Source organism: Mustela erminea, chromosome 18 (assembly GCF_009829155.1).
Source record: "Mustela erminea isolate mMusErm1 chromosome 18, mMusErm1.Pri, whole genome shotgun sequence".
Classification (NCBI taxonomy): domain Eukaryota; kingdom Metazoa; phylum Chordata; class Mammalia; order Carnivora; family Mustelidae; genus Mustela; species Mustela erminea.
This window is the reverse complement of record NC_045631.1, coordinates 59887411-59897746: the sequence shown is the minus strand read 5'-3', so window position 1 is coordinate 59897746 and position 10336 is coordinate 59887411. Positions and strand designations below refer to the sequence as shown.

The 10336-nt window shown below is 63.4% G+C and overlaps 1 protein-coding gene across 1 annotated transcript; it reads left to right on the top strand.

The window, feature by feature from the left end:
• The first annotated feature begins 651 nt into the window (after positions 1–651).
• Positions 652–9874, top strand: NPTX1 (neuronal pentraxin 1). The gene is made up of 5 exons (XM_032321258.1): positions 652–1240; positions 1540–1747; positions 3832–4076; positions 5172–5351; positions 6092–9874. The coding sequence occupies exons 1-5, from the start codon at positions 797–799 to the stop codon at positions 6311–6313; spliced, it is 1299 nt and encodes a 432-aa protein (XP_032177149.1). The 5' UTR covers positions 652–796; the 3' UTR covers positions 6314–9874.
• The last annotated feature ends 462 nt before the right edge of the window (positions 9875–10336 follow it).

The following is a 10336-nucleotide window of genomic DNA, read 5'->3' as shown; positions in this document are numbered from 1 at the left end:
GGACGTAGCCGGGTCCCCAAAGCCCCGGGCCTGTGGGAGGGGGCAGGAGAGCCCTGAACGAGGTCGTGGAGAAGTCCCCCGACCCCAGGTGTAGACCGGCTTTCCAACCCCACATGCGCATCCAAGAACCTTGCGGCAGCGCCGCGACCCCCCTCTCTGGACTCAGCGGCGGTGCGAGGCTCCGCTCCCCAGCGCTCCTCACCCGACGCGCGAGTGTAGACACTTTGAGCCCTTGCGGACCCGGTCCCGCCTTGAACGCCCCCGTCCCGGCCCCCGAGGGTGTTCTGTGGGGCCAAGCGGGTTGAACCGAATTCTGTCTCGCGGGCCGGCCGCCCACAACCCCGTCGGAGACTTGGGGACATCATGCAGGTGGCCCATCCTGTAGTCCCAGTCCTCCCGCCACCCCCCCCCCGCCCCGACCCCGCGCGCGGCTCTCGGAGCCTTCGGGGAAGCGGTGCGGGCTCGGCGGGGCGGGGGTGGGTGGGGGGGGGAGACCGCAGGAGGCGCCCCCCCCCCCCCCGCGCGCGCGAACGACCCCCGCCAGGCGCCGCGGGCCGGGCCGCAGACAATTAAAGCGGGATTCCTCCCCCGCTGACGTCGGCAGCGCCGAGGCCCCTCCCGCGGCGGCATAAAAGGCGCGGGCTCCGCAGCGCGGGCGGCAGTGAGGGCCGGGCAGCGCGGCGGTGCGGACTGCGCGGCCGAGCAGCGCGGCGCCCAGAGCGCGGGCCGCCCGCCGAGCCCCGCCGAGCCGAGCCCCAGGAGCCGGGCCGGAGCGCCGGCCCCAGCGCCCGCAGCCATGCCGGCCGGCCGCGCCGCGCGCACCTGTGCGCTGCTCGCCCTTTGCCTGCTGGGCAGCGCGGCCCAGGATTTCGGGCCGACGCGCTTCATCTGCACCTCGGTGCCCGTGGACGCCGACATGTGCGCCGCGTCCGTGGCCGCCGGCGGCGCCGAGGAGCTCCGGAGTAGCGTGCTGCAGCTCCGCGAGACCGTGCTGCAGCAGAAGGAGACCATCCTGAGCCAGAAGGAGACCATTCGCGAGCTGACCACCAAGCTGGGCCGCTGCGAGAGCCAGAGCACGCTGGACGCGGGCGCCGGCGAGGCCCGGGCTGGCGGTGGCCGCAAGCAGCCCGGCTCGGGCAAGAACACCATGGGCGACCTGTCCCGGACGCCGGCCGCAGAGACGCTCAGCCAACTCGGGCAAACTTTGCAGTCGCTCAAAACCCGCCTGGAGAACCTCGAGGTCCGCGCGCGCGCCGCGGTCCCCCTCCGGCTCGGGCGCCCCTCTGCCCTGCCCCACCCCCACTCCCACTCCCGTCCCGGCCCGACACCCCCACTACCCCCCTCGGCCGGGCGCTGGTGCCCGGCCAGGGCCCGCCGGGAGTCTGAGGGGCCCCGCAGACGCAGACGGCCACTCGCCCGAGCTCCCCGCCAGACCGCCCCCGCATTCGCCCTGAGGGGACCGCGCCGCCGGCCTCCCGGCTCGGTCCCCGCGCCGCGCGCGTAACGGTGTGGTCTCCCTCCGCCCTTGCACCCCCGCAGCAGTACAGCCGGCTCAATTCCTCCAGCCAGACCAACAGCCTCAAGGACCTGCTGCAGAGCAAGATTGATGACCTGGAGAGGCAGGTGCTGTCGCGGGTGAACACTCTGGAGGAGGGCAAGGGCGGCCCCAGGAACGACACGGAGGAGCGGGTCAAGATCGAGAGCGCCCTGACCTCCCTGCACCAGCGGATCAGCGAGCTGGAGAAAGGTAACGGGCCTGGAGGAGTGTGGGTGGGGGCTGCTGGCTGCCCTGCCGGTGCCCCGCCGGTGGGACCCTGCCTCAGGTCCGGGCTTCCTGCAGGGCTCTGCTCCAGGCTGTCAAAGCCTGAAGCTTCTCCACCCCTCCAGCCCTTCCCGCTTTCCGAGTCCCTGCCCCGGGTTTGGGGCTTCCAGCCGGTGTTCCTGATGGGGCCGGGCCCCCTGGGCTGGGGACAAATGAAGGGGGGGAGGCGGAGTGAGGAAGGCATGGGTCGGTGTGGTGGGCACCCCCCAACACACACACACACACACAGAGGATTTTTCCAAGTCTGATCATCTGTAAGTTTGCACTGTGGCTGTGGTGCTCCCTGGTAAGAAAGACTGGCTCTAGCCGGTCCCCAACCCCAGCAGGGAATGGGGTGCGGGCTGGGGATGGTCTGTTTTCTCCCACGTCCACGGCACCACTGTTGTCCTCTGGGGATCTCCGGGTTCCCCCCTTTAGTTGAGCCCCTCCCTGTGGTCTTAATTTCTGAATGACTCGAGTGCTAGCATGCTACATGTCCTGTGGTTCCTGGTCACCAACTCTGGCCAGCCCCACCTGCACTCTGGGGCTCCCAGACGAGCTGGGCTCGGGCTTGAAGTCGCAGAAATCAAACAAGGTTGTAAAAGTGGTGGTGGGGGGTGTTCCTGGGCTTGGAGCAGGGCCACGTGACCCCTCTTGGACCGCAAAATGTGCTGGATGGATTTAAACAGTGCCATCTTAAGGCACGTTATGTAACTGAAAAACAGATCAGGGGAAGGGCCGGGGGAGGGAGGGGGGAGGGGAGGAGGGGAGGCTGAGGGGATGAAAAACAGCCCCTAGAGAGGCCAGGGGCTGCATCTGCTCCACCGTGTGCTGGGGGGCAGGAATACAAGCTGGAGATGGTTGGGGGGGCACTGAGGGGACCAGTCCCGCCGTTCCTGATACCTGAATGGATGGGCGGGGGGGGGGGGGTTGTTGCTGGCCCAGCAGGATGCCTTCTAGAAATAATTCTTGGCCTGGGGGGCCTGTTTCCTTCTGGACTCCCTGGCAAGCCCCCAGCACACCCAGGAGCTGGCAGGTGTGTGTCTTCCTGGCTCTGGGCCCGGTGCCTGTGCCCACTGCTGGGTTGGAATGTTTTGCCTGGAGTCAGTCACACCAAACCCAGGGCCACAGCTACAGTGCGTGTGTGGGCTGGGAGGGGGCAGACAAGCTTTCCCCGAGACGTCCCTGGCAGGCAGGGAGCTGGGGCTGTTGGGTAAAGGGAGGCTCTTAGGCTAGGAGCCTGATTTTTCAGGAAGCGCAGAGGAAGCTTTCCCCAAGAATGAGTGGCCCCGTCCTCAAAGCAGTCACCTTGGGGGGCCCTGGCTTCTGGGCCGACTCCTTGCTCCCTGCTGCCCTGCCCTCTCGGCAGGGCTCCAAGCAGAGCTGCTGGACGAGCCTCAGGAGGCCGTCTTTCCCTCCTGTAGGGAAGATAGGGTTCTGGAAAGAGCCAGAGTCCTCAGGGCTCACTGACGGGTTCAGAAGAGCCAGCAGGGCCTGCAGCACACCCGGCCGTCAAGGGGAGTGGGCTGGGCACCAGGCGCCCACTTGTCTCGGGTGGGAATCCACGAGGAGACTTTGTGAACCATATCCAGGAACCAGGTCTGCCGAAGGGGCTGCGCTGGGGGCAGCCCCCTCTTTCAGGCTGGAGGAGACCTCCTCCCTCTGTGGCCACACCACCAAGGTCCAGTAGCCCCCCCCCCCCGCCCGACCATTGTGCAGGGACTCGTTCCCTGCCCAAGCCCACCGTGGTCTCCCTACCCCCATCGCAGCCTCCCCAGGGGCAGCATGGGGGAGCCTGAGCCGAGAGCAGGAGATCTTGGGTCAGCTTTTTTGTTCTGGCTCCGTGCCCTCGGGCAGGGCAAAGCACTTGACCCTGCTGGGCCTCCCTCTCAGCGGCTGAGAATGGAGCTGAGTTTGCTCCTGGCTTCCCAGAGCGGGAGGGGGCGGGGGCGGCGGCGTGCTGAATGGGTTTCCGACGGGAACAAAGGCTTTGAGGTGCAGATGACGGGACTGTGTCCTGTTCTCTCCAGGTCAGAAGGACAACCGCCCCGGGGACAAGTTCCAGCTCACATTCCCGCTGCGGACCAACTACATGTACGCCAAGGTGAAGAAGAGCCTGCCGGAGATGTACGCCTTCACCGTGTGCATGTGGCTCAAGTCCAGCGCGGCCCCCGGGGTGGGCACGCCCTTCTCCTACGCCGTGCCGGGCCAGGCCAACGAGCTGGTCCTCATCGAGTGGGGCAACAATCCCATGGAGATCCTCATCAACGACAAGGTAGAGCCCCCAGCCGTCTGGTCTGGCAGGACAGCAGAGTGAGGTCCCCCAGGCTCCCGCCCCCAGCCCGGCTGCTGGGCCTGCTCTGCAACCACAGATGCTTGGGGGGGGGGCACCAGAAGGGCCAGGCAGGCAGGACTGGGGGAGGTGGAGGGGTGCCCCTGCCCACACTCCATGAATAGTGCGAAGCTGGGACTTTCCCCCACAGAGGCCTCCCAGGGTGGGGGGTGGGGGGATGGCTCAGCACGACTGGAAGGTGCCCGGTCCCTCCCATTGAACCCCGGCTCCTCCTCCCCCAGCTCCATGTAAGTGGAGGACCCCAGAGGCTCTCCTAGAGCCCAGATCGATCCTGCTCAGCCCCTCAGCCCTGGGGGGAGGCCAGATGCGGCGGAGCCCTTGGAGGGCACAGCCTTTTCTCTCCGGGGAGGCTTCCAAGTCCCGGGTTTCTGGGGCAGCACGGGCAGCAACCGTCTCCAGCCCCGGCCGGGAACTGGAATTCAAGCCCTGCTGTTGAGGCCTGGACCAGAAACGGTGGTTCCTTTCTGGGCCCCGTGTCCCCACATCACAGGGTGTGCGGGTCCTTTTGTCTTCGCACGATCGGACCCCCCCGCCCCGCCCCATGCTAGCTAGAGACAGAGTGGAGCCCCAGGGCGGAGGCCTGGTGCGCGGCTCCTGGTGTCTGTCTCGGCAGAGGCCGTGCAGGTGTAGACCCGGCAGATCCAGCAATTTCGTGGTGGAGGAGATCCGAGAGGCCCAGATCGCAGCCGTGAGCTGAGCCCCCGGCAGTGGGACTCCCCGTCCCAGGGCTGGTTGGGTAGACCGAGCAGAGGAGGGGGAGCAGGGGGAGGCCATTGTGCATTCAGGTCCACCCCAGGGTCCCCTTGACAAATCGTCCCGTTTCCCATGGGACTCCGTGACCCGTCAGTGGATGGCGCTGGTGGACGGTAAGGTCGCCGGGGCAGGTGCCGAGAGAATTCAGAGTCGCTCTTGGTTATTTATTTTAAACGTGGTGATAGGAAGAGTCACGTGGTGACGATCGCTGATCTGCGCTGCGGCCCTGAGCACGTCACAGCGCGTGTGTCCTCCCCCTCCCAGGTGGCCAAGCTGCCCTTCGTGATCAATGACGGCCAGTGGCACCATATCTGCGTCACCTGGACCACCCGGGACGGGGTCTGGGAGGCCTACCAGGATGGCACCCAGGGCGGCAACGGCGAGAACCTGGCCCCCTACCACCCCATCAAGCCGCAGGGGGTCCTGGTGCTGGGCCAGGAGCAGGTAGGGGCCTGGGGGCTGGGCCGGATGGGGATGCTGGTTGCAGGGGGAGCCCCAGAACCAGAGGAGGGACAGCCAGGGTGGCTGAACAGGGACCAGGGGGAGAAGGAGGGAGTGGGTCGGAGACAGACGTGGTCCCCCCATTCCCAGAAAGAGCCAAGGGAAGCAAGGTACGCAGTGGTTTGGGCCAAGTCCCTGCTTTGGGGGGGCTTCTCCGGCAGTACAAGCGGGGTGGGCCTTGTCTCAATGCTCTGGGGGCCGCCACACTTTCTTTGGCACAGAAAGGCCGGTCTGCCTTTAGCGATGCATAATTTATTTCCTGGAAGCGGTTTGTGTCCCCTTGGGCACTCGGAGGGACGCGCCAGCAGGAGGGCCCCAGGCCTTCTATTCCCGTGGGGCTCGGCAGAGGTGACATCTGAGCTCGTCTAGGCAGGGGGAGCAGCAGCGGTTCTACCAGGGCCCTGCTCCCATGGTGGCACACGGCGCGAGTGGACCGTCTCACTGGCCGAGGGACAGGCCGCATGTCAGGCAGAGTCCAGGTGTCCCCAGGAGATGGTCGGCACCCAGGACAGACAGAGGTGGCCAGTAGTGGCCCTTTTCCTGGGTTCCCAGAGATAGGTCATGACAGGGTACCTCGAGGTCAATGGGAAAGCCCCTGATGGGGGAGACACGGGCGCATGCCCCCTCGAGAGGCCCCCCCACCCCCACAGCCCTCCACACTCAGCCTCTGCTTTTCTCCGAAGGACACCCTGGGCGGCGGGTTTGACGCCACCCAAGCGTTCGTGGGCGAGCTGGCCCACTTCAACATCTGGGACCGCAAGCTGACCCCCGGGGAGGTGTACAACCTGGCCACCTGCAGCCCCAAGGCTCTTTCTGGGAACGTCATCGCCTGGGCCGAGTCGCACATCGAGATCTATGGGGGAGCCACCAAGTGGACATTCGAAGCCTGTCGCCAGATCAACTGAGGCTCCTGCCGGCCGAGCCTCCTGCCCTCGGCCCGGCCCGCCCGCCTCCCCCCTGCTTGTGCGGTGATGACTCTCTCGCGTCTTCTTCTCTCCCTCTCCCCAGGAGTGACTCAAGGCCCACGCACACGCACGCACACAGCCCGGGTCGCCCTTGTGCCCGGGAGGCGCCCCCCCAGGGTCTCAGCCCACCCCGCTCCCCAGCGGCTGCAGCACGGGGCCAGGCAGACGTAGGTGAGGATGTGCGGGTGCGGCGGGTGCGTGTCGGGGGGGGGGGGGGGAGGCGCTTTCCTCCAGAAGGAGCTGCGTCCTTTCCTCCTTCCTCTGGTGTTGGGAAAGCTCGCCACAGGCTGAACATCAGCACTTGGGACCCTGTGAGCTGCCCCGGGGCCGCGGGGCCTCCTCCACACGCGCGTCTGTCTTGGCAGAGCTTTTCCAGAGCCACGTCTCTACCGGGAAAATAAATGTCTCCCAGCGGTTGATTAAGGCGGTGGGGGGGGGGCTCTCCACACAGAAGTTCTCTTTCCTGGTGGGAGCCGATTCTCTCCGACCTGGGCCTGGGACGCTCTGGCAGCGAGGCGGGAGAGAGTGTGGAGGGCTGGGGGTGGGGCTGGCCTCAGGAGGTGGGCGGACCCCGTCCAGGGCCCAGGCGGCGCCCCTGCCGGTGGCGTCTGCGGCAGCCCTGGGCCTGGGGAGCTGGTTTGCATGCCCAGCTCTCTGGCCCCGGCCCAGGACCGGGTCTCCGGCACACAGTCACGCGCTCTCGAGGGATCCATCTCTCCCTTTCGGCTGCCTGCTCGTGCCCCTGGGAAGGCGGTGGAAGCCAGCCTGCCCTGGTCCCTCTCCTTTGGCCTCTGGCAGTGGGAGCCCAGAGGCGTCCATGGGTCAGCTCGACAGGGGACCTTTGAGACAAGGAAACCCACATTCCGACTGAGACCCGGCCAGTTAGGGCCGATGACCCTGGGACAGGACCCGTCAGTGAGAAGGTCCAAGCCAATTTTGACAGCCATATTCCTCCCCCGCGCCCAGGTCCGCGGGCGCCGGGCGTCCTCCCCGGGGTCGGGGCCTCTGGAGGCCTCCCACGCAGGGCCCGCGGCCAGCACTGGGGCCTGAAGCCCACTCCCCCTGCTTCACAGGGCTCCGGTCCTGCAGCTGCCCCCCGCGGGTCACCAGCCGGTGACGCCGAGACACGACCGGTGTCTAGAACCTTGGACTTTATTTTCCCCCACGAAGAGCACCCACACGCGTTTCCTTCTAGTCCTTCTGAGGCAGGGGAAATGCGTGTGTGCGCGCGTGCGTGTGCGTCTGTGTGTGTGTGTGCGTGTGTGCGTGTGCGCGTGCGCGCGTTGAGAGAGAGAGAGGAAGAGAACTAAGACGGGCCGCACCCCGGGCAGGCTCCCTGCTCCGGAGTCCCACCTGGGGGTCGCACGCCTTGAGGGCACCCCGGACTCTCTCACTGGGAGTCTAATTAGCAGAAGGCTGGCGAGTCTTTCTAGAAATTTTCCCGCACTGTCTGGCTCATGTGCAGCTGCAGACATTCCTTTGGGAGGAGCAGGTGTTCCCCGTCCTCGGCTCCTTCCAGGGGCACCTGTCTCCTCACGCGCAGGCCCTGTTGCGTCGGAAACCTCGTGCATCTGTGTGCGTCTGTGTTGGTGTCTCCGTGTTCGTGTCCGCGTGGGTGTGTGCGTGGCACCCGGTCGCCGAGCTGTGACGCCCACTCCTGCTCAGAGGGTGCGGTCCGGGCGCCGCGCTGCGTGCTGTGGCTCAACAGTGGCTTTTTCTGAGACCCTTGTGCTTCGTCCGAGCCCGTCGGGTTGTGGCATCTTTGGATCTGCAGGGATCTTCTCTGTTTGCATGTTCCCCGGGGTGGCGCGTCCCTGGCTCCCTCGGTCTGATGTGCGTCCCCTGCCTGCATGAACTTCTGGTTCCGTGTCGTGTGCCCAGTGCCACCCATCGTCCTGTGACCATCCGCGTAGCTACCGAGAAATCGCTGGAGAAGCAAGCCAAGGGTGTCGGGGGAGGTCACGGGAGGGACCCGCATCCCTCTCCCTCCTCCCCACTCCCCAAACACACCAACAAGTGTGTTTTTCACGTGTAGGTTGACAAGGAGCCTAAACAAAGCCCATGACTGGGACAGAGCGAGAGCTTGGAATCACCCCTCTAGACCAGGTCGGCCCCACCCCTCACTTCGGCCCCCTCTCGGCTGCTGCTTAGGCGAGGCTCAGAGGGAGCTGGGTGCTGTCCTGCCAGCACCCCCCACCAGCCCCTGCCAATCCGGACCCCAGACCACCCTCTGCCCTCGGGGGCGGGGTGGGAGCTGTCCGTCAGGACCACAAGCCATCCTCTGCCCTAGCTAGAGACGGGCAGAGCACACCCCAGACGCAATGCCTACAGTCCCTTTGGCCTCCGGCCCGTTCACCTTCCTGGCCCTCCCTTGACGCCCCCGCGGTGCCAGGGACAGAAGCTGACCTTCGGCTCCCTTCCCGCCTCTAGCTGGAGCCTGTGCCAAGCCCCTTGACTCCCTCACTGTGTTAACATTTGGCACTTTGCCGGCCCCAAGAAAGGTCGATGACAGCCACAAATCTAATCTACGTAGTCTCCCATGTCCTCCTTAATCTGATCGACACTCCCTCTTGCACTGAATAACACATGCCTATCTCAGGTAAGCCGTTTTATAAACTAAGAAGATACACAGCACTGCCCAGGCGGTGTGAGCTCTTGCCGAGCTGGTGACCCACAGCTCCCTGGGGGTCCGAGGTGGGGGAGCTGCCGACAGAGGCTCTCCGGGCTCTCGGAGCTTAGATCCCACTGGAATTAAGCCTTCTTGCTTTTGATAACACAGTATTATTTCTCTTACTATAGAAGAAAAAGTTTATTACCAAACAAGAGTATTTTTATGAAAGAAAAGGACAAACCTATAAAATTAACTCACCTTATATCTCCCTGGAAAATACTTTCAGGCTCCGCCAAAACATAGGACTGAAAGCATGTATTTTGGAAGAAAGAGATACATTTTGTATGCTTTCTTTTCCTTTTGTAGATTCCCCGTTTATTTTCTAAGAGTGCAAAGATCACTTTGTCACCAGCCCTGGGACCTGAGACCAAGGGGGTGTCTTGTGGGCAGTGAAGGGGGGAGAGGCTGGCGTGAGGTTCAGTCATTCCAATGAGCTCCAAAGGGGGGCCGCCTGCGCTCAGAGGTGTTGGGGACCAGGATGCGAATTGGCCATTTATGGTAGACCCTTTGCCTTGGAGCTGGCTTAAGTCAAGGACTTGATCAGTTCCAATCCTGGTAGGAAAAACTAGGGTTACGTGTTGTTAACACGAAGAGCGTATCCTTTAGAAGTTCATGGCAACCAGAATGTGGCTTGACACAGCCGTGGTTTCATCTCTTCAAACACAGTGTGTAAATCTATTCAGCTAACGACAGGAAATGTGTCACTTCCATGTACCGTGGACTTAAGTGCAATTTGTTGAAGGGGAACAAGTCATTGAGGAGAAAAAAAAAAAAAAGCCCAATACTTAGAGTCCCAATTTTGTCTTATTTGCCAAAAAAAAAAAAAAAAATCCAACAAAGTAAACCCCCTCTGGTTGATATTGTTACAATGTATATACTGTATAATATGAAAGAATCGATGTATCTTACTTTTTCATTATTTGCTAACCAAAGCTGTACATTTTTCATATGATCTGCAGCCTTTTGGGTATCAAATGGGTCAAAACCATGGGACCTGCCACCTCCCATCAGCAATTCTGGAAATGCACTATTTCTACTGGTATTGCTTTTTTTTTCATTTTCTTGCTGAAACGACATGAATTGTTGAGTTTATTTTTACACAGTAAAGAGTGAAGAAAGACGGTGGTCTGCACGGACTGTCTCTTTTCTCAAGCTGGCCAGTGTCCCCCTGACCTGCCTCGGGGAGGGGCACCCAGGAACCCCCACCTGCAGGGCCGTGCAAGCCTCGTGTTTGTGTGGCACTGTGCCCTCGGGAGTTCCATAGCCTTTACTGACACTGGGGCGGGGGCTCC